We start from the raw sequence: 22,778 nt of genomic DNA, 5'->3' as shown, positions 1-22,778 counted from the left end.
AACAAAAATATAGTTTATAAGATAACAGCAAAAAATATAACAGTACTAAAAAAAATACAATAGAAACAACTACAAATCACCATAATGTTCACAGTAGAAATATCAATATATATATATATATATATATATATATATATATTGGTATTTCTACTGTGAACATTATGGTGATTTGTAGTTGTTTCTATATAGATAGATATATCTATCTCCAATAAAACAGAACAAATAAATTAAACTAATCCAACAAATGAGCACTAAACAGGAGAATAAAGCAGGATACAAAAATATTAATAAATATAGATAGATCTCTGTTCCACATGAGGGTTCTCCACAATTAGCCAACAAGCACTGGTTTGTAGGTCTCACTTGTGGCAGCCTTTGTCTGTCCCAGCTCTCACTTGCATGTCCTCTCATAGTTCCTTCCCTGTCTCTCACCTGGGGAGCTAAATATTGACAGTCCTTCTTCAAGCCCGATATATCCACAAAGTTTTAACATTGTTCAATCTCTCTCCAGCAAACACTCCTTCCAGCACTGGTCTTCAGGCAGCAAGCTTTGGGTGTCTCTACATTAACAGAAAATCCCACAGCCCTACCAAAGCATTTTGCTTCTGTTTCTGTGGCACGATTAGGATTGGCTCCCTTAGACTATGAACGTGACATGGAATTGAAAACACCCTTTCTCAGGAGCCTTAATGGGGCTTTCTATATTTTTCAATGAAACAGTGCCATCTAGCAGCAGAATTATTGTGGTATGTCGGCTCTACACACTGCAGAAATGGCAGCTTTAAAAAAATATTCCAGCTTATCTCCAATCTTCTTTAAGGTGGGATAACTGGGAGAAACCACTGAAGACGTCCTGGAGCTTGATGATGTTGTGTAAAGGACCCACAAATGTCCATGAATGGCCAATCACAAGCACACGATAAATGCCTCATGTAGAAATAGCCTTTATCAGGATCCAGGGTGGTGGGTGAGGCAGGTGGCCTCAAGGGGCTCAACACCTTGATGTTAGTCCCCCTCCAGCAAACACTCCTCCCAGCACTGGTCTTCAGGCAGCAGGCTTTATCAGGATCCAAGGTGGTGGATGAGGTAGGTAGAAATGCTCAACCCCTTGATGTTAGTCCTTCTCCAGCAAACACAAGCCGTAGTTTTGTAACCATATGGTCCTTCCTGTACAGAAGGGTTGCACCAATTCTGAAGGAATTACATTGGACCGCTATTTGCTGCTGAGCCCAATTCAAAGTGCTGGTGTTTACCTTTAAAGTCCCAAATGGCTTGGGGCCCAAATATCAGAAAGCGCATCTCCTCCCATACCATCCTGTCCATGCATTGAGATAATCAGGGGTGGCCCTTCTCCAAGTTCCATCATTAGAAATGCATTATGCATTTGCAAAGGAGAGGGTCTGGAATGTCCTCCTGAGAGAAGTATGACTGGCACCAGTACTATTCCTTTCAGCTGAGTCAAACCCTTTGTATTTTCCCAGGCATTTAAAACTGATGTTGTTGGTGTTTGCTGGCTGAATAGTTTTCTACCTCTCAATGTTACTGTATTGATGTTTTCTCTTTTACTGCTGTTATATTACCATATTTGATTTTAAAGCCATGTACTCTGCCCGGGCCCCTTCATGGATCACTGCCTTGTTGTGGCGAAGGGGCTTGAGTAACTCAGTGAAGCCATAAGCTATGCCGTGCAGGGCCACCCAAGACGGACAGGACATGGCAGAGAGTTCTGACAAAATGTGGTCCACTGGAGAAGGAAATGGCAACCCACTCCAGGATTCTTGCCAAGAAAACCCCATGGAACGTATCACAAGGCTAAAAGATATGACGCCGGAAGATGAGCCCCTCAGGTCGGAAGGTGTCCAATATGCTACTGGGGAAGAGCAGAGGGTATTTCCAAGTAGCGCCAGAAAGAGTGAAGCGGCTGGGCCAAAGCCAAAAGGACACTCAGCTGTGGATGTGTCTGGTGGTGAAAAGAAAATCCGATGCTGTAAAGAACAATATTGTTTAGGAACCTGGAATGTCAGATCAATGAATCAAGGTAAGCTGGAGGTGGTCAAACATGAGATGGCAAGATTGAACATCGACATCTTGGGAATCAGCGAACTCAAATGGACAGGCATGGGCGAATTTAATTCAGGTGACCATCGTATCTACTATTGTGGGCAACAATCCCTTAGAAGAAATGGAGTAGCACTCATAGTCAACAAAAGGGTGGGAAAAGCAGTACTGGGGTACAATCTTAAAAATGATAGAATGATCTCAGTACGAATCCAAGGCAAACCATTCAACATCACAGTAATTCAAGTCTATGCCCCAACCACTGAGGCTGAAGAAGCTGAGGTTGATCGGTTCTATGAAGACCTACAACACCTTCTAGAACTAACACCAAAAAAAGATGTCCTCTTCATCATAGCGTATTGGAATGCTAAAGTAGGAAGTCAAGAAATCACCAGGATAACAGGCAGGCATGGCCTTGGTGTACAAAACGAAGCAGGACAAAAGCTAATAGAGTTTTGCCAAGAGAACATGCTGATCATAGCAAACACTCTTTTCCAACAGCACAAGAGGTGACTCTACACATGGACATCACCAGATGGTCAATATCGAAATCAGATTGATTATGTCCTTTGCAGCCAAAGATGGAGAAGCTCCATACAGTCAGTAAAAACAAGACCTGGAGCTGACTGTGGCTCAGATCATGAGCTGCTTCTTGCAAAATTTCAGCTTAAATTGAAGAACGTCAGGAAAACCACTAAACCGTTCAGGTATGACCTAAATCATATCCCTTATGAATACACAGTGGAGGTGAGGAATAGATTTCAGGGATTAGACCTGATAGACAGAGTGCCTGAGGAACTCAGTAGGTCCGTAACATTGTTCAGGAGGCAGCAACGAAATCCATCCCAAAGAAAAAGAAATGCAAGAAAGCCAAGTGGCTGTCTGATGAGGCTTTACAAATAGCTCACGAAAGAAGGGCAGCGAAAAGCAAGGGAGAAAGGGGAAGATATACCCAACTGAATGCAGAGTTCCAGAGAATAGCAAGGAGAGACAAGAAGGCCTTCTTAAATGAACAATGCAAAGAAATCGAGGAAAACAACAGAATGGGAAAGACTAGAGATCTCTTCAAGAAAATTGGAGATCTCAAGGGAACGTTTTGTGCAAAGACGGGCATGATAAAGGACAAAGAAGGCAGGGACCTAACAGAAGCAGATGAGATTAAGAAGAGGTGGCAAGAATACACAGAAGAACTATACAGGAAAGATCTGAATGTCCCTGATAGCCATGATAGTGCGGTCACTGAACTTGAGCCGGACATCCTAAAGAGTGAAGTCAAGTGGGCCTTAGGAAGCATTAGTAACAACAAAGCTAGTGGAGATGACAGTATTCCAGCTGAGCTATTTAAAATCCTAAAAGATGATGCTGTTAAAGTGCTGCATTCAATATGCCAACAAATCTGGAACACTCAACAGTGGCCACAAGACTGGAAAAGGTCAGTTTACATTCCAATTCCAAAGAAGGGCAACGCCAAAGAGTGTTCAAACTACCCCACAATTGCGCTCATTTCACATGCCAGCAAGGTGATGCTCAAAATCCTACAAGCTAGGCTTCAGCAGTATGCGAACCGAGAACTACCGGAAGTACAAGCTGGGTTTAGAAGAGGCAGAGGAACTAGAGATCAAATCGCCAACATTCACTGCATCATGAAGAAAGCAAGAGAATTCCAGAAAAACGTCTATTTCTGCTTCATTGACTACGCTAAAGCCTTTGATTGTGTGGATCACAACAAACTGTGGCAAATTCTTAAAGTGATGGGAGTACCAGACCACCTTACCTGTCTCCTGAGAAACCTGTACGAGGGTCAAGAAGCAACAGTAAGAACCAGAGATGGAACAACCGATTGGTTCAAAATTGGGAAAGGAGTACGACAAGGCTGCATATTGTCACCCTGCTTATTTAACTTATATGCAGAGTACATCATGAGAAATGCCGGGTTGGATGAATCAGAGGTCGGAATTAAGATTGCCGGGAGAATTATCAACAACCTCCGATATGCAGACGATACCACCCTAATGGCAGAAAGCGAAGAGGATCTCAAGAGCCTCTTGTTGAGGGTGAAAGTGGAGAGTGCAAAAGCTGGTTTGAAACTCAACATTAAAAAAACTAAGATCATGGCATCTGGCCCTATCACTTCCTGGCATATAGAAGGGGAAGAAATGGAAGCAGTGACAGATTTTACTTTCTTGGGCTCCAAGATCACCGCAGACGGTGACTGTAGCCATGAAATTAAAAGACGTTTGCTCCTTGGGAGGAAAGCTATGGCAAACCTAGACAGCATAGTAAGAAGCAGAGACATCACCTTGCCGACAAAGGTCCGTCTAATCAAAGCTATGGTTTTCCCAGTAGTAATGTATGGCTGTGAGAGCTGGACTATAAGGAAGGCTGAGCGCCGAAAAATTGATACTTTCGAACTGTGGTGCTGGAGAAGACTCTTACGAGTCCCCTGGACTGCAAGGAGGTCAAATCAGTCCATCCTAAAGGAAATCAACCCTGACTGCTCATTGGAAGGACAGATACTGAAGCTGAAGCTCCAATATTTTGGCCACCTAATGCAAAGAGAAAACTCCCTGGAAAAGACCCTGATGCTGGGAAAGACTGAAGGCAAAAGGAGAAGGGGACGGCAGAGGATGAGATGGCTAGATAGCATCACTGATGCAATGAATATGAACTTGAGCACGCTCCGGGAGAGAGCACAAGACAGGAAGGCCTGGCGTGCTATGGTCCATGGGGTCATGAAGAGTCGGACACGACTGAACAACAACAACTCTGCCCGGGATCCTCTCTGAATGAATGTGTGGCTTAGAAAGTTTTAAAATAAATGCATAAAGTCACATTTGTAACATCTAAGTTGCATATAAAATGGTTGTGTTGATGATCTTTTATACTGAGCACGAAAGAACAAGATTACTGCTTCAGCTGAGCTCTTAAGCACAGAGGTATAAAGAAGATATCAGAGAAGGAACAACCACATCCTTAGACCATATAAACCTATCTGGGTCCATTGATACTTTGTTGCAGAGTTACAGACAGGAGGTTTAAATAGGAGATATTATTTATTGTCAGGGTTGGAGACCCAAGTGTGAGGAGGTGGGGATCCAAGACTCCCACCCAAGTACCTTTAGGCACAATATTGCCTTACAACAATGTTGGCTTCAAGATAGTGCAACATGAGAATGGCATGTTGTCTGCCTCCTGAGGAATCTGTATAATGACGAAGTAGCTACGGTAAGAACAGACCACGGAACAACGGACTGGTTTAAGATTGGGAAAGGAGTACGGCAGGGCTGTATACTCTCACCCTACCTATTCAACCTGTAGAGAACACAAAATGCGACGTGCTGGGCTTGATGAAGCCAAGGCTGGAGTTAAAATCGCTGGAAGAAACATTAACAATCTCCGATATGCAGATGATACCATTTTGATGGCTGAAAGCAAGGAGGAGCTGAGGAACCTCATGATGAAGTGAAAGAAGAAAGTGCCAAAGCTGGGTTGCAGTTAAACCTCAAAAAACCCAAGATTATGGCAACCAGCTTGATTGAGAACTGACAAATAGAGGGAGAAAACGTGGAGGCAGTGACAGACTTTGTCTTTCTAGGCGCAAAGATTACTGCAGATGCTGACTGCAGCCGGGAAATCAGAAGACGTTTACTTCTTGGGAGGACAGCAATGACAAATCTTGATAAAATAGTTAAGAGCAGAGACATCACACTGACAACAAAGGTCCGCATAGTTCAAGCAATGGTATTCCCCATAGTAACCTATGGCTGCGAGAGCTGGACCATAAGGAAGGCTGAGCGAAGGAAGATAGATGCTTTTGAACTGTGGTGCTGGAGGAAAATTCTGAGAGTGCCTTGGACTGCAAGAAGATCAAACCAGTCCATACTCCAGGAAATAAAGCCAGACTGCTCACTTGAGGGAATGATCTTAAAGGCAAAACTGAAGTCCTTTGGCCACATAATGAGAAGACAGGAGAGCCTGGAGAAGATGCTGATGCTAGGGAAAGTGGAAGGCAAAAGGAAGAGGGGCCGACCAAGGGCAAGATGGATGGATGATATTCTGGACGTGACGGGCTCGACCTTGGGGGAGCTGGGGGTGGCGACGGCTGACAGGAAGCTCTGGCGTGGGCTGGTCCATGAAGTCATGAAAAGTCGGAAGCGACTGACCGAATAAACAACAACAAACACGGAGCTTTTGTCCTACAATTGAGACTGCTCTTTCACGGAAGTTTGCGGGCACTTTACACAATGCAGTGATCATCTCAGGCATCTCCTGCACTAAATGCCCTTCGTTCCATTTTTAAATAGCTCGTAGATCATGAGCTATCAAATTACCCTGTTGTGTTCCGCTTCAGTTTCCTCTGTGACAAGAGTTAAAGCGGCAAGAAGAGGAGCGAGATCAATGATAGATAATGGAAGACTCAGATACGGGGGAAGGGGGGGAAGGGGAGGGGGGAAAGGAAGCGCGTGTAAAGGGAGTCCATTGTGATCCTGCATTTAAAACAGAAGCAGAAAGCCCCGTTTTAAATGCAGGATTTTAGGCTGGTGTAGAGATGCCCATTACGTTCCAAGATAAAACATTAGTTTAGATTGGCCACAATTCTGTCACCTTCTTTACTGATAGTGATGGGCTAGTCAGAGTGGATCCACCTCAGGATCTAGGTAATGCAAGACACATTGGCTAGAATGGAGTAGACTAAATGTTCTTCTTTAAGGCACTGGATTTCATGTTGACTAGATATCTTACATATTTATTTATTTAAGGACGCAATCCTATGCAGGGCGGTTGGAGCACAGAGGGGATCCTCTCCTCCATGGTCCAGCTGACCTGCATTTTCAGCTAGATGCTTAATTTTGTGTGTCTAGCCGGGGATGGCGGAGCGGGGGCGGGGGAGGCTGTGTGCACATAGGAAGCCTTGTAAAAAGGCTTCCAGGGTCTCCTCCCCTCCCCGCCCCCTTTTCACCCTCTCAACACTCTGTTTGTAAGCATGGAGAAGCAGCTGGCACAGAAAGAACTGTGCTGGCTACAAGGGGGAGAGGGAGGAGTACAGAATGTGGTTTCTTGGAACCTAAATATCCTACGTCCCTCTAGACAGTGTCTAGTGGCTATAGGATTTCTCTCTTAAAGTATTATACTTTCCACCTTCATCCAGAAGATGTCAGGGCAGACATTTATGACAATAAAAACAGTATGAAACATAAAGAGACATACAGTAAAATTAACTTGCATTTAAACTATTTCAACCAGTTAAAAATACACATTTAAATTTTAGATGTGATTATCTCAGTGAAGGTGGGGAGGTCATGCTGCTGCTTCAGGTTGTCTTTTTCCCTGTGGTTATTCATAGCTGCTCAGTTCTGATTAATGTTTGTTATGCTGTTAAGTGTATAGTGATAGTGAACAGTGATAGTGGGGTAACAATTTTTTAAACATTCTTCTTCCTGTTTGCTGTTCTTCTCCTTGAACTTTCAAAAATATACACAATCCTGCTGAACTATTTGCATCATGCTCTTATTTGTCTCTTGAAGAAAGAGAAATTACCTGACCAAATTAAAACATAATCAAATATTCTTTTTGTTTTGTTTTTAACGCTTCTTTCAATGTAGGAGAAAAACCTAAAGATGATGACAATAACATTTAATTAGATTAAAACTCTTATGACTCAGTATGTTTCAAAGCAGTTTTGCTGGTCAGAATACTTCATTTATTGTGTTATAAGTTACATCTGACTCCACCACACTAAACTCTTCCAAACTGTTTACATTATCATTCACATCTTCCTTCTCCATCCAAGTTCCTGCCCTCAGATTATTTAAGGACTGCAACTGAAAAGTATTTGAAGCTTTTTTAACTATAGAAGTTGAGCAGTCTATCTCACTCCCTGTAGCTCTGCTTTCATGATAGATTATTGGTGAAGATTTGTCAACCAGCAATTCTTTTTCCACTTGTTCTTCTCCTGTCTGAAAAGAGATGACTCTTTAGACAGAGTAGGCATAACATAGTTTTGGAGATGCACATATACATACAATAGCCCCATGTAGAAATTATTAATATGGGTATAATCAACATGTGGAGGGTAGGGTTCAGGATTGCAGTGGCAGGGCCCATCCTGACCTCCACATACTGATTGTTCCTTTTTGGATACAACTTACATGTATACAAGTTGTACGTGTGTAGGCCCTGCCCTTTTCAGGGTACAGATTGCACAGAGAGAGCCTGTGTGCATAAAACTTGTACACACATATGCTCAATGCACAGATGAACAGTCAATATGTGGAGGGCCTACCACCACAATCCTGATCCCATTTGCCCTCCATGCATGGATTGTAACCACATTAAGAACACCTGAACAGAACTATTGTTAAAGCTACCATTATCTTTCTGTCAGAGTTAAATGGGTCTATCAGCACAATTAATGTTGAACTTAGTTTATAAGAAGGATCGAGACTTCCCTAATTCAAAGATACATTATTGTGATGATACATACATTCTCGATTATTAGGTATAATTAGGTATAGGTATAGACATTATAGTAAAGTGGGTCAGATTAGTGGCTTTCTTCTATTTTCAAGAAAAGTGGTCTTGTTTTCAGTGATCTCTATTGTTAAATTATGTTCTTTCTTCCTTTTGTTTTCAAGCTTTTCCAGTTTGGCTGGTGGTTTCTGTAGTGGTCCTCCCATATGTACCAACTGTTGAAATAGATATATACAATTTTATATATGTGTGTGTGTGTGTGTGTATGTGAAGGAAGACAGTATTTTAAAGGTGAAGAGCCTATTCTACTTTGTATGCACATGTGAAAGATTTAAATTGCAAGCTTTGAAAATGACTTCTGTTAAGTAGAATGGAAAGAAATACACATTGAAGGGAAGCACTACACACACTGCAGTCCTACACACGCTTCACTATTGCCATTGAACATATTGGAACTTACATACATAAATTACATACATCAAAAATCTATTGCATTCTAATGAACTCAGCACACCTATGCAAAAATCCCTATATGATGAAGCGGAACAGATGTACAGATTGATATTTCATAAGACATTTGTTGCTTCCTGTTCACTAGAGGATTAAACTTAATTGTTTCATTGAGTATATGAGATAATTGTTACGTGATGGCATTCCAATGAGATCTAGCTCTCTGGAAAATTAGTAAAATATACAGGAACCAGCACATTAAACACTAGTATTGATATGCTAAAAAAAGTCTGTCATTGTTGTGATATAGCAAAACAGTAGTGAAATTCTGGGTAATAGTTGTAAACACTTACAATGACATTTTTTCAGCAAGTCCATCCAATGTTTTGTCTATTAAATTTTGTCAAGAACTTGCTTATGTGTATGGTCACAGCAGCAAGAGTTACATTTACAAAGCAACAAGACCTACAAAAACTGCATGGTTATATAAAATGGTATCTAATTAAATTAGATATATTAAATCAACTTATTAGAATCAGATCAGATAATAGGTATCAGAAAGTTTGTATAAGCTAGAGGCCAGTGGAACAATATATTTCAAGTGCTCTTAATGGTAATGAGTTCTATTTGAATTTGGTTTAATCTGTGTTTGGCATTCTTACATTTAAACTGTAATTTCAAAATATATTGTGTTTTTGTGTCTATATCTATGTAGCATATCTTTGTATTTTTTTTGTAATTTGATAATTTTGAATTTTCATTTTTTTAAATTAATACATTACGACTTACTTCAGAATGGATATGAATAAGACTGGCCCATTACTTTGGTGAGTTTAGATTACTTTCATACATGGAGCTATCAGAGGCCAGTTCATATTTTTTGCTAGCCTATTACCAATGGCTGCATCCAGACATCACAGGCCTACCTGGGCTCACACACTCTCCCACAACTCTCGTTCTCTGGCATGGCTGTGAGGAGGAGGTCAGAAGCATTCAGTTCCATTTTTTATTGTTGTGTCATCCAAGCCTGACAAACTGTGGTTAATCTTAACAATGGTTTGTTTAAAATAAGCTAGCCTCAAATCATGATTTATGAAACAGGCTTGTTTCAACAAACCATAGTTTGAGATTAACTGTAGTTTCAGGTTCTAACGACATGCTAAGCTGAAGTTAATCAAAAACAGAAGCAAATGTTTCCGGTATCCTCCAACCTGATTTTGGGGGATCCCCACTTCCCCCTCAGGCCCTGCACCACAGCCAACCCTATTTAGCAGGGTCCCCGCAAACACAGGGGGAGACTTTAGGGGGGCTGGGGGGAGTGCCAGGGGAAGTGGAAGAAGGAAAGTCAGCTTCCAGCCCCACGTGTGTTTCTGTGGAGCCAATCCTATGGCTTTCTTCACATGGAGCTTTTACCTGCGACTGAGATTGCTCCCTCACGGAAGTCTGCAGGCTCTTTACATGATGCTGTGACCCTCCAGGGCGTCTCCTGCACTAAATGCCCTTTGTTCCATTTTTATATAGATCATAGAGCTATCAAATTACCCCACTGTGTTCCGCTTAAGTTCCCTCTGTGAAAAGAGGAAAAGCAGCAAGAAGAGGAGCGAGATCATTGAAAGATAATGGAAAACTCAGATACAGGGAGAAGGAGTGGGAAAGGAAGTGCATGAAAAAGGAAGTTGTTGTGATCCTGCATTTAAAATGGAAGCAGAAAGCCCTGTTTTAAATGCAGGATTTTACGTGGTGTAGAGATGCCCTATGTATTCAGCCCAGTTATTCAGTTTGGGGAGAGGGATTGTGCCAATGTCTTCGTAGAAAAGGTGGGCTTGGGAGAGGGAGTTGAAAGAAAAGAGAGAGGCAGTATCAGAAAGGTTTTCTGGGATAGAGGTGCAGACATAAGGGCAAGGAAGAAAGCATAAAGCTGATTGAGAGAGCAAGAGGCCTTCAGAAAGAAATTGAATGAAATCAATAAAATTAGTTCCCTGTTCCACAAGCCAGATTTATCGTAGAAGTAACCCATAGCTTATAGCAGAAAACATCAACTCAAAGCTGAAAGTATATTTCAGTTAATTTTGAAAGTTACTTACCATGGTGTCATCTGCTATTCTATTTTTAGAAGCTGCACTAGGGGTCTTGATTATTCCTTGCATCCGAAGCTCCTCCAAAATGTTAGATGATGTTTGTCTTTCACTTTCTATTAAACTCACTGGTTTCTTGGGAAGTCCAGCTCCTTTGTCTTCACAAATAAAAAGTTTTAAATTATATATTTTTTCTTAATAAAGAAAAAACCGTAATCAGGTTGAGTTCACTGCTATTTTAAATTCTTGGAGTTAATTCATATTTTTATTTACACAAGGAAAAATGTTGAGAGGGGAAATAAGGTTGTGTACTATAATCGAAATCTATCCTAAAGTCAAACACAGAAATTACATTGTTCATTGGCCTCAGGCAGGTTCTCTGCTTACAAGAGGATTTTTATACTGTGTTGGTTGAACATTTAGGACACAATCCACCAGGAAATTATCCAGCAAAAATACCCTTGAATTTATATGAGCTCTTGTGAAGTTCCAGTTAATCTTTTTAATTTACCATTTTCATCAAAGATTACATAATATTGTCATATACATAAATGTTATCCTAAATTCCAATCTTTAACCAATATTCTGTAAATGCCATTAAATCATAAATCCCCTTCCTTTCTTGAGCATATCTAATAGGGATCTGATTTTACATTGCCGCAGTCCCCCAGATTTATTTCCAAAACTCTCTGTGCTCTGGAACAGTGTTTAAAACTCCAATACCTAGCATAATAATTTTTATAGTTTCATCATTAAAAATACATTATTTCTTTTAGAATTGACAGCTTGACTTAAAGTAGAATCATACTTAAATATTGTCTGTGTTTATAAACTGTAATTTCATAATTACTTCAGTAATAATATTAAAATTAGGAATGGGAGAACCATGTTCATTTGTGACTTTTTTTGGTTCATTTGAACAGGAAAAGTGAATATTTCTGTGTGCATTTCCTACAATGTGTACTTTCCCCCATTAACTAAAGCGTGAAAATATATATTTTTTTTGGACAAATGCACGTTTTAAAATGCAAAATTAAGATAGGCGGCCATCTCCAACCTCGGAGGCGACTGCCTATCCAAAGCAAGGCAGGAGAGGGACGGGGGATCGTTCCCACTGTGCCTCTCCTGCCTTGCTATTTTCTGCTAGACAGCCATTTTTGGCTGCCTAGCCACGGGGGGCTGACCAGGAGAGGAGGTTACATAGGATGTGTCATACACGTGGCTCCACTCTCCCCACCCGGGAATGCCCCCAGCCCCGCCCCTTTTCAGTCGCTCCGTGCTCCTCTTCCGAGTGCGGAGGATGAGGCTTCTCTGCGCTGCCTCAGAGGCAGCGTGGACATGGGGGGAAGTCGGTTTTCCGGGAACCAACCTCAGAGTGTGGGCTCCAAGATTGGTTCCTGGAAAAGAGCATATCCTATGGCCCTCTAGACAGTGTCTAGTGGCCATAGGATTGCTCCCTTAGAGACTTTTCTGGAGGATTCCCTCTCCCTTACTTCTTTTTTGGAAGAAGTAAGGGAGAGAGGGCATCTTCACACAGATCTTTAATCCTGCTATTGAGACTTCTCACAGAAGTTTGCGGGTACTTTAGATGATGTCATAGATCTCCAGGGTGTCTCCCACACTAAATGACCTTTATTCATTTTTTTTAAAGACTGGAGATAGTGAGCTATCAAATTATAGCACTTGAGTTCTGCTTGAGTTCTCTCATGGAAAAGGAAAGCCGCAAGAGAGGCGCTAGACCACAGCGCCATCTAGCAGTATGTTTCATTATACAATATGTATAATGAAACATATTGAAGAGTCAGATAAGGGGGAAAAGGAGCAGGGAAGGAAGCGTGTGTAAAGGGAGGTCTTCATGATCCTGCCTTTAAAACAGAAACAAAAAGTCCTGTTTTAAATGTGGGATTTTAGGCTGGTGTAGAAATGCTCAGGGAATCCTCCAGAAAAGTCTCTAAGGGTTCAGTCCCATGCTGGCTGGGGAATGCTGGGAGTTGTAGGACTTTGTTCTCTCTAAACATGGATAGGAATGCACCCTAAGAGTTTGTAAGTCCCTTGATAAAGACCTGTGTTGAAACGTGTTGGGAATTCAATTGGTGCAGCTGTTCCTTCTTTATTTTGGTTTCCAGCCTTACAGCTGTTTTTTCTGATCCCCATTGGTACTATTACGTTTCAAAATGCACATTAAAAAAAAACTCACAAATTTTTTAAACATGATCACATTTGGGAATGTGCAAATATATATATTTTTAAATGTGCTCCCATTTGCGTTTGTAGTGGCGAACGGGGCAAGTTCGGATGAGTTGTGAACTGAAACAAAATTCTCATACCTTCCTAATTATAATATCTAGAAACTTTAGGGCAAATTGATCATAACTGTTAATAGTCAGCATGAATCACACCATCTTCAAGCAGTCAAAAATATTTGTCTTGTTCATTCTATTTAATTTTGGTAGAGTGGTATACAATCTGTAGATCATTACACCATTTATAGATTATCTTAAACCAGGTTTCCTTTAAATGTAAAAATAAGGGGAATTTATCTGCTATACTTACAAGCAGCCTCCATTGTCCTGGTGTAAGAGCACACCCTAAACCACAGTTGGGTCCCATTCTGGTCAGTGTGGTTTGTGCAGCAATACATCCTAAGTATTTATGCCATGGCACAAAGCCTGGTTTAAGAAGGAAGGCATTCAGCATGCTGCATGTTTCAAGTTATGCATATGCAAGTTTAGTTTCCTTTACAAAATACCTTAGAGAACTCTAATCCAGAAGCTATGTAGTTTCAAAAGGCTCCTTCACACCAGGCTTTTATCCTGTGACTGAGATTGCGCCTTCACTGACGTTTGTGGGTTCTTTACATGATGCAGTGACTCTGCCGTGACCCTGCTGCACTAAATGCACCCTTTGTTCCGTTTTTAAATAGATTGCAGATAATGAGCTATCAAATCACACCGTTGTGTTCTGCTTCAGTTTCCTCAGTCAAAAGACTTAAAGTGGCCAGAAGAGGAGCGAGATCAATGAAAGATAATGGAAGACTCAGATACGGGAAGAAGGGGAGGCAGGAAAGGAAGTGCATGTAAAGGGAGTCAGTTGTGATCCTGCATTTAAAACAGAAGCAGAAAGCCCCGTTTTAAATGCAGGATTTTAGGCTGGTGTAGAAATGCCCAAAGAATCTGTATAACAAGCTACAAACTTCAGTAGAGCAGCTACTGGGTCAACAGTCTAAAGACTGCGGCCTTTCATAGTGAGTCACAAACCACTTTAGCAGCCGTACCTGCAATGGAGTATTGAACTGGGGATTTGAAATCTTGGTGCACGATCCAAACAATAACTTGTGTGGATAATGGATTTTATTCCCTTTCACATGTGCATTTAATCCACCAGTATTGGGCAGTGTCCACATGACTGCTCCTTGTCTTGTTTACGTTTGCTTCTTCTCCTTATTCCTGTGCGTTCCAACGCTTATCTGTCTGTGCTTTGCAGTTCATGCATGCACAGCTCAGCATAGAAATACTGGCACTCTAACCATTTCAAGAGGTCAGCTGGGTGGTTACCCACAAGTAGATCTACTGTCTCCCTACCACCCCATTTCAAGAAGCAGGCTGGAGTGCCTAGGTGAACATCCATGGTTCTGTCACATGTGGACTATAAATGTGCAAAGAACATGAAAAATAAGAGATAAATGACAACAAGAAGAAAAAAAGCTGGATAAACATTTCTCTTCCTGCTATCAAACACAAAACACTGTTTTTGTAACACAAGACTTGTTATAATCCGCACCTATATCTTGCTCATTATTTTCTTCTTTAGCACATGGTAACTGTTCTGTACCGTCTTCTGACAATCTTCCTTCACAGGAATTATCGTCAACTCCCGACCCACTTTGAGAGATATTGTCACATGTTCCAAGAGATGCATCCTTTTTAGCCTACAAAATAAATGACATTAGCATGTATATGTACACAAATCCTACTGTGTATGTGTGTGTGTGTGTGTATATATATGTGTGTGTGTGTGTGTATGTATGTGTATCTATATCTATATCTATATCTATATAATTCCAGAGTTTGCTCATGCTCTTGGCTCAATTGTCTAAGTCTGTTCTATTCTTCTGAAAACTGCCACAGAGGAAGGGAAGGGCTGAGAAGGGCTGTTCTCCTCCCCTGAATGTCAGTGGTGATTGTTGTGAAAGGCAGCCAAGGATGTTGTAAACCGGACTGCTTCATGGAGGCCATAGTCCTGCCATCCTTTGCATCTGGTCTCCTTTAGTTTGTTTACATTGCGTCATAAATGTGCATAATATTTAACACCAGAGCTTTGATTCTGGCCATATATTACTGCCAAGCAGACTCAGAGTTGGCACAGCTGTGAATTCTCTGATGCCAAAAATGCTACCCCAGCTCCTGTTAATATGATTTTATTTCCATGCCTGTTGGCATGGCTTTTGCTTGCATCAGCCACCATTCTAAACTTGCCACTGTTGCACTGTTACTTAAAAAAATCTTGCAGAGGATTGTACAAATGTGCAAAGTAAAGAACTGTGTGGAGAAAATCAGAAAAGGCTTGGGGAGGGTGGGGGGATGCAAGAAGGTCACATCTGGAGGTGGCAGCAGGTAGAAAGGTGAGGGAAGGCACAATGTTGGACCACCATGACCAATACATGATGGTAGCCATGATCAAGATTACAGCCTTAATTTGGTATTTTTCCAGAATCAATTTTGCTAACTGAGAACGTTTTCCTCTCTTCATAGTAGTGCCATGCAAACATAACTACCTTTGAGTTTTATACATTGTTGGCATAGGTGCTGTGCTCATTAAATCCATTTCAACCCAGTATTGACCAAGGGTACTTCTGGATGAGGCTTTTATCATTCAATCACCCTGCCTCATTCATGGAATTTTCCGGGGCTCCAGATAACGTCTTCCATTTGTAACCCTACTGTGTTTTCCCACCACTACTGTCTTTTTCTTTCTACAAAAAATCAGTTGAGGAAAAGACAGAATAGCTGCACTATGTACTTTGATTGGTAGCAGCACTAGGTGACCTCCATCTGGAAGGACCCCAAGAGTAAACTCGTAATATATAAGCACAGATCACTAGGAAGACCTCTCCCAGTGTTTGTTTTATGGATATCATTTTCTTATACCATCTCCTACTCAGTGCTTTAATATCAGAAAGACTTCCTCTTGAGAAAGGCTCAGTCAGGCACTTTCACCAATATGAGCGGCTTATATACACTTTGTTCTACATGCCTTTTAAAACTCTTTCTAAATTTGGAAATTTAAATTTTGCTTATGGCCAACACCTTTGTTACCTTTGCTTTTCCTACTCAATTGTCTCTGGACTCCACACAGCCTCCTCCCCACCCCTCTCAAATAGCAGAGCGCCAGCTACGTGCTGGCAGAAATCCCATCTGGCTACTGGGCCTTGCCGCAGCTGCTAGACCACAGTGGACAGAAGGTAGATTGAGATCTACTGGTACATCTCTGGAGGATTTGCAGTCGATTGGCAAGGGTTTCTAACTCTTAATTGCCTAACTACAGCAACAACTAAAAAGCTTGCCCTCACCCAGCCAGCCTAAATTAGGTTGCTAAACGTAATGCTTGTGAGAAAGCCAGGAATGGATTTCTGCATGAAAGGACTTGTGAGCTTGGTTCTGGTTTGTTTGTTTATGTATGTATGTATGTATGTATGTATTTATTACATTTCTATACCGCCCAATAGCCGAAGCCCTCTGGGTGGTTCACAAAAAACTGCTGCCATCTTTGCTGAGAGATTTCCAGCATGGGGAACTAGCAGTAACCCCATCTGTCCCCTTTTGTACAATGCGTATTTAAAGACACAACAATCAAATATTAAATACAACCCCCAAAATAGAGCTCTTCGGATCACAAATTCTTGGGCTGAGCATCTGCTGAGAGCCACCCTGTTCCTTAATTCTTATAACATGTTTGCCACTTGAACCACAATTTTGCAGCTGGCTCCAGTTGGTGGATCTCAGGGTTCAAAGAAAAAACAAAGGAGAACCCACAAGCCTGAAGACAACACACCCTGTGCTAATTATCTTCTTCCTTGGGGAACAACTTTTGCTCCCCCAAGGATTGAAAACTAGCAACAAAACAAAAGGGTGCTGGTGGAAGGAACATGCACAAATAAACAAGGAGAGATGCAAAGAGTTGGCAACTGCTGCTGTACCCCTCTGTCCTCGCTCAAAATGCAATCTTCCACCGAGATGGATAATTAGCAAATTTTACACAAGCAAAAGGGAATATTTTTCTCCCAACACATGCCACTTTGGACTCCTTACAATAGTTACTAAGAAACAGCTTGTTTTTCCCCATTTATTGTCAGAATAATGAAACTGAACAACTAATAAAGGAAATAATAATTAAAAAAACATGTCCACCTCCTGACCTAGAACCTTTCCTTTAAACCCTTTAAGTTGTTCTTCTATTTCTCCTTCCTCAAAGCCATTTATGGGGACAGCTAATGCATCAGGAACCAGGATTCTGTCTGGTTGGCCTGCCCTGAGCAGGGGCAAAGAAGATTCTAGAGGCAGAGAATAAAGAAAGCAGCAGAAAAGGAAGCCTGAGGAGAGGCTAAGTTTGTTAGTTCCTCAACCACAACAAAGCTGTTCAGGGGGTGGGGTTTACTCAGGGTAGAATCTTTTGGGTAGAAAGCAGGCAGCGTTTATTTTCCCCAGACGCTCTTGAACAAAGCTGGACAGGAGGTGCTGGATAGTAGAACAAAGGATAATTGAAGAGATGTGCAAAATGGTGGTAGGTTTCCCTGCCTGATTTATCAGTGCACTGTCAAAACCACACCTCTTTGGAAAGTTGGAAGAACAGCACTAAGACTGTCTACACATATGGAGATTGCACTGCTCTTCTGGGCTTTTTTAAAAACTGGATTTTCTGCAGTCTAAAAAAAACCTAAAGAAGGATGAGGAAAACAGAGGTCAGTAATTTGATAACAACATCGTGTGAATGCCCCATAAAAAGTGAGTGAACAAACAGTGGTAATTGCATATGAATCCCTTGTTTAGAAGCACTGTAGGTCTTGTTTTCCAACCTCCTTGCTATTTCAGTCCTATCCTTTTGGTTCCCTTTTGCACTATCTGTCTCTCTGAAGACGACTTTACTGGTGTATCACTAATAGGCACTGAAAAACTGCTTCCTCCCTGGTTTGGTTGCTGGTTACTTCAGTAACATTTAAGGCTCTGTCCATATGGGTTTGTGCTGATTATGTTGTTCTTTCCAATACCAGTGGAGCTGGCATGGGAAGAAACAATATGATCTTCATGACACCACACAAACAAGACTTGATAGTTTATTAAAGCAACCTTGGAATGAATGAACCTCAGAGAAATAGGTTGTTGGATGGTTAATATACTACCTCAGTGACATATAAATAGTGTCTTAGAGCTTTTCTACACGAAGCATTTATTGTGTGCATATCATTCCCTACTCATGGTTGTTTACGGGTTCTTTACATGATGTCATGACACTCCAGTTTCACTTTTGTTGTAAACAGCACTGTTGGCAAGTGTTTTTAGAGCAGGGAAAATGGGGTACTATTTCTGATGGTGAAAGAAAATGCTGTTTCCACTTGTGAACTTGTGCTATTCCACTATACCACAGTGCCACCTAGTGGTTATGTAGTGGAAAAGCAGGAAAGGAAATGCTCTTCTTGTAGTGCTCGTGTTTCAATTCTGCAACGAAACCAAAAGTAGATGCAGCAGTTTAACAGCCTCATGTACTTTCAGATGATGCTTTTATTACGCAATTGTCCTGCCTTGAACATGGAATTTTACAGGGGGTCCAGACAATGTTGTCTTCCATTTGTAATCCTCCCAAATTTTCCCACCTCTTCTTCCATCATCTTTCTTGCCACAAAACAATCTGTTAAAGAGGGAAAGACGGAACAGCTGCACCATGTCTTTCGATCAGTAACTGATATGTAAGATCAAGAGATCTTGATATCAAGAGCTTCGGCTATTGGGCAGTATAGAAATGAAATAAATAAATAAATAAATAAATAATAAAATAATTAAATGTGTTCACAACAGCAATTCTATGGAAATGACACTATATCTACATAGCCGTTACCAATACTGTTAGGAAAATGGCTGCAAGCGGGGCGTCTGTGCTGCTCTAGGTTCCAAGGTCACTGATTTCCTTAGACTGTGGTGGATAGATGACCGGGTACTATAGCAGTTTGGGGGCAAAGCTGAACTGATACTTTTTCAGACCCCCTTCACACTTATAATGAAGCCTATACCTGTGTTTATAAATATCACAGGACTGAGTGAAGTCCAGAATAAAGATGTCCTGAATTGGAGTGTTTGGACCTAAGAGGGTGATTTACACACAAGCACGCACACAGGGTATACACACATATATATATTACCTACTAGAATATACTCAGGGGGCAGTTTAATATGGCTTCAAGCAGATGTAGCATTATAGCAGGATCTTCACCCATTCAGTTAAGAGACATTAGTCACCCTTAGTGAGGTGATAGAGGCATTTTCCTCCACTCTTAAACAGCAAGGGAAAGAAAAACTACTTCCATAGTTGGACCCATAGTGAGTCTTGTCTTGCCTGTTCAATGTTAGTGTATTCAGTGCCATGGCTACCTACATATGTGTAATGAGCCAGTTCATTCTAACAAAAGGACTATAATGGCCTGGAATCTACTTTGGGAAAGTGACATCCATTAGAGTTGGGGGAAAGGACAGAATGAAACTAGAAGCAATTCTTGTTTGGCTCGGGACACAGACTGGATGATAGAGAGATGGCAATTTTTGACTGGAGTTGATTGTATTGCAGTCTGAGGGACAGCAGGAGTTGTTGCTTTGGGAAATCTAATGCAGGAGGGGTGAATTTGCTGTCTGCTGCAGGAATCTTTTGTTTCCCACTAAGGTCTGCTATAAGAATGGGCATCTTCCTGGGGTGCCCTCCTTAGAACCCACCAGGAGTGTCCCCCCCCGTGCTGAAACTGCTGCAGATGCCAACATTGCCACTTCCAGGAGCATGATACTGCTTCCAAACAAGGTGTGCATGTCCTGCACACCTTGCTTAGCAGGCTGCAAAAATAGCCACGGGAGCCACATTCAGCCAGTGGACCATGTGGTGCCCACCTCTGCTCTACTCATATGTGTGCAAATAAGGCAGACATTACAAAGACACCATCATTCTCCAGTGATCTTTCATCTAAAGAAAACAAAACTCTGTAGCAGTGACTTTAGAACTTCTCACTATTGGCAGAAGTGGAAAACACTTAACAATGTATTACCTGCTTTTTGGCTTCTCTGCCGTGATGTGGATTCTTGGGTGATGGCTTCTCAATAATTATCCTGCTGGAAGTGCTGCATCCCATGGTGTGTCAAGTGCCTGTTTGGAAGCAGTTCTGCCTCCTGTTTTTTTGCAGAAACTATGAGCGCACTTCACCATCACTATGGACTTAAGCTGTTGCCAAGGCCTGTTACTACAATAAATCACACCCAGAAAATAGCCTTTGTCTGATGTCTAGCATGCTGTAGTACTCAGCATCTTAGTCTAAGTGACCCTGTCTACGCATGAACAATTGTCTTGGGTCTGATGTAGACAGCAGAATGACAGCAACAAATCTTGGTGGGTTATGGAAGAATCCTAGCTATCCCAATTAAACAGGAGAAAAACACATTTTCATGCTGTCTTTTCTCCTGTATCAATTTATATCCAGATCCTTTTGTCTTGACTGCAATAAATAAATAAATAAATTGATATTAGAAAGTTCCCAAAAAATGGCTGTTTGGGTGTATATTAATATAAAATATCAGAGACAGAAACCCCAGTGAAGAAGGACATTAGATAATATCAGTGGATAGGGAAGCTCTTTAAACTGCACTGTATAAACAAGCTGTTATGAGTTTCAGACAGGAGTCAATTGCTCTTCAAACACAGAGGAAAGTTTAGCCCTCTTGCTTTGAGTTTTTGTCATGTGAAACATGGAAATACCAGAAAAGTTCAGGAAGTGAATAAAAGAGGAAGTCAAGACATAATTGTGTTGGGGTATTTTGATAAACTAGCTGTTTGGCGTTTGGGATGTTTTAAAGACTATAAAACATGCTAACATTTGTCCTCAAGTATGATTTCTTAGTTTCTTCTAGGCCTCATACCATTATCTTTCTGTATTTTCACTTTATAGGAAATGTAGATCGGCATATGTGTGCATGGAAGCTTACAGTGCAATTCTAATGGTAGAAAACCACCACAAACCAGATCTGCCCCAGTTACCTCAGTTACAAATCTGCTGTATCCAGTTGTCAGGGAGGAAATAGCCATGCCTGTGATATCTGTAGCAGTTGTGCTGACAGCATCCAATCAAGAACCATCACATACCCACAGCTGCCCAGCGACACAGCCTGCCCAGACTTATCTTTGTATGCCGCTCTGGGACCTTTTTACCTGAAAGGCGGGATGCAAATGCTATAAAACAAACAAACAAATAAATAAATGAGGCCAGACAATCAGCTCCTGACATCCACCGCGCACAGCCCCTCCTGCCAATGTCATCACCCACACACTGCTGAGAGAGTGAAAGCACTGAGAGACTGGAAGAAACCAGGCCTCACTGTGGTAAAGCCTGACAGTGTAGCCACACACATGGCCAGGATATGACAAGTAGTAGTTGTTGTTGTTGTCTGCAGTTCTATACTGTCCCATAGCTGAAGCTCTCTGTTCAAATCCCCCAAGGAGATTACCTTTTTATTTGTTGCAGCCCATTCCATCCCAGAAGAATACAACCCCCAGACACATTCAACCCCCCCTCGCTCAAATACACACCCACACCATGCTACAAAGTCACATAGCACAGTATCTTTATTGTCCCCTTCGTGTTGAAAAGGTTTCTGTTTTCATTTTTGTTTGTGCAAAGTCCCTTTTCTGAATGCAGAGTGCTCCCCCTGTGTTGTGCAGACTGCTATTTCTCCTTAGAATCCCATCACCAGAATTCACCCTTCTGAAATCGAAGTGTGCAGGACATAAACCCAGAGAACTATTGCCTCATTCCACACAATCTATCATTTTAGAGCCTTTCTACACCAAGCTGTTAATCTGCTGTATGTACTTTTGGTTTTGTCACAGAATTGAGATCTGAGTTCTACATAAAGGAGCTTTTCCTTTCCTGCTTTTCTGCTACATAACCTCTAATGTGTGTGCTATAGCAGAATAACACAATTACACAAGTAGGAAAATTTAAGTAGGAAATACAAAGACCTTTTCTTTCGCTTTCACAAATAATAATCAATTTTCCTGCTCTACCCCCCCCCCCGGGAAAGTGCTCTTAAAAAACAGACGTCTAAAGAACCTAGGGATGTAAGAACTCACCCTAGCTCGGTTTCTCCGGGCGCTCACTGAAGTGGCGCACCCGCTCGCACCCCCCGGACCTGTGTTTGGGCCGCCCACGAGCTTGGCAAGTTCCTCAGGCTCACCGCGATCCCGGTGACTGCCCGCCATTTTCACCTTTGATTGCTACATAAAACAGGAAGTTAAAACATGCACATAAATATGCGCAGTTTGGAACTGGGAAAGCTAACCAAGCGCAATATTAGAGGTATAATCCTCTAATATTGAATGGGATTGCGGTTAGTCCTGGAGGGCGCAAACAGGGGGCAAGCAAGGACAGCGTCTCAAGGGGTGCAGTCCGGGGGTTGTGGGCGGGGGGAGCCCAACAAATTC

At 41.7% G+C, this 22,778-nt stretch overlaps 1 protein-coding gene and 1 long non-coding RNA gene across 3 annotated transcripts in view; one reads left to right on the top strand and one right to left on the bottom strand.

Moving 5' to 3' along the window:
• Positions 1-7,728: 7,728 nt before the first annotated feature.
• On the bottom strand, positions 7,729-21,629 carry STMND1 (stathmin domain containing 1). Of its 2 annotated transcripts, XM_084850262.1 has the most exons (5): positions 21,507-21,629; positions 20,353-20,544; positions 14,835-14,982; positions 11,064-11,212; positions 7,729-8,015 (listed from the first exon to the last, which is right to left on the bottom strand). In XM_084850262.1, the coding sequence occupies exons 2-5, from the start codon at positions 20,434-20,436 to the stop codon at positions 7,746-7,748; spliced, it is 651 nt and encodes a 216-aa protein (XP_084706388.1). In that variant the 5' UTR covers positions 20,437-20,544; positions 21,507-21,629; the 3' UTR covers positions 7,729-7,745. The 2 variants fall into 2 exon arrangements, with proteins under 2 accessions (XP_084706388.1, XP_084706389.1); XM_084850263.1 differs by lacking the exon at positions 21,507-21,629 and having other exon boundaries at positions 7,741-8,744; positions 20,353-20,462.
• Positions 17,707-22,778, top strand: part of LOC146347251 (uncharacterized) — a 79,685-nt gene continuing 74,613 nt past the window's right edge. Inside the window, exon 1 of the long non-coding RNA XR_014790216.1 lies at positions 17,707-18,012. This is a non-coding gene — a long non-coding RNA (uncharacterized LOC146347251). The remainder of the gene's footprint in view (positions 18,013-22,778) is intronic.

The sequence above is a fragment of the Heloderma suspectum genome, chromosome 4 (assembly GCF_057233095.1).
Source record: "Heloderma suspectum isolate Gila_16-S chromosome 4, 16-S_ref, whole genome shotgun sequence".
NCBI classification, from domain to species: Eukaryota; Metazoa; Chordata; class Lepidosauria; order Squamata; family Helodermatidae; genus Heloderma; species Heloderma suspectum.
The sequence above is the reverse complement of the archived record's forward strand: the minus strand, read 5'-3'. Positions and strand labels throughout refer to the sequence as shown.

What these genes read in the sequence shown, in the direction of transcription:
- STMND1 (XM_084850262.1), bottom strand. Translation starts at nt 20,436, where the DNA reads ATGGGATGCAGCACTTCCAGCAGGATAATTATTGAGAAGCCATCACCC. An exon ending in AAATAATGAGCAAGATATAG is followed by an intron (nt 11,213 to 14,834) that starts GTGCGGATTATA and finishes TTATTTGTGAAG; the next exon opens with ACAAAGGAGCTGGACTTCCC. An exon ending in GAATAGCAGATGACACCATG is followed by an intron (nt 8,016 to 11,063) that starts GTAAGTAACTTT and finishes ATCTCTTTTCAG; the next exon opens with ACAGGAGAAGAACAAGTGGA.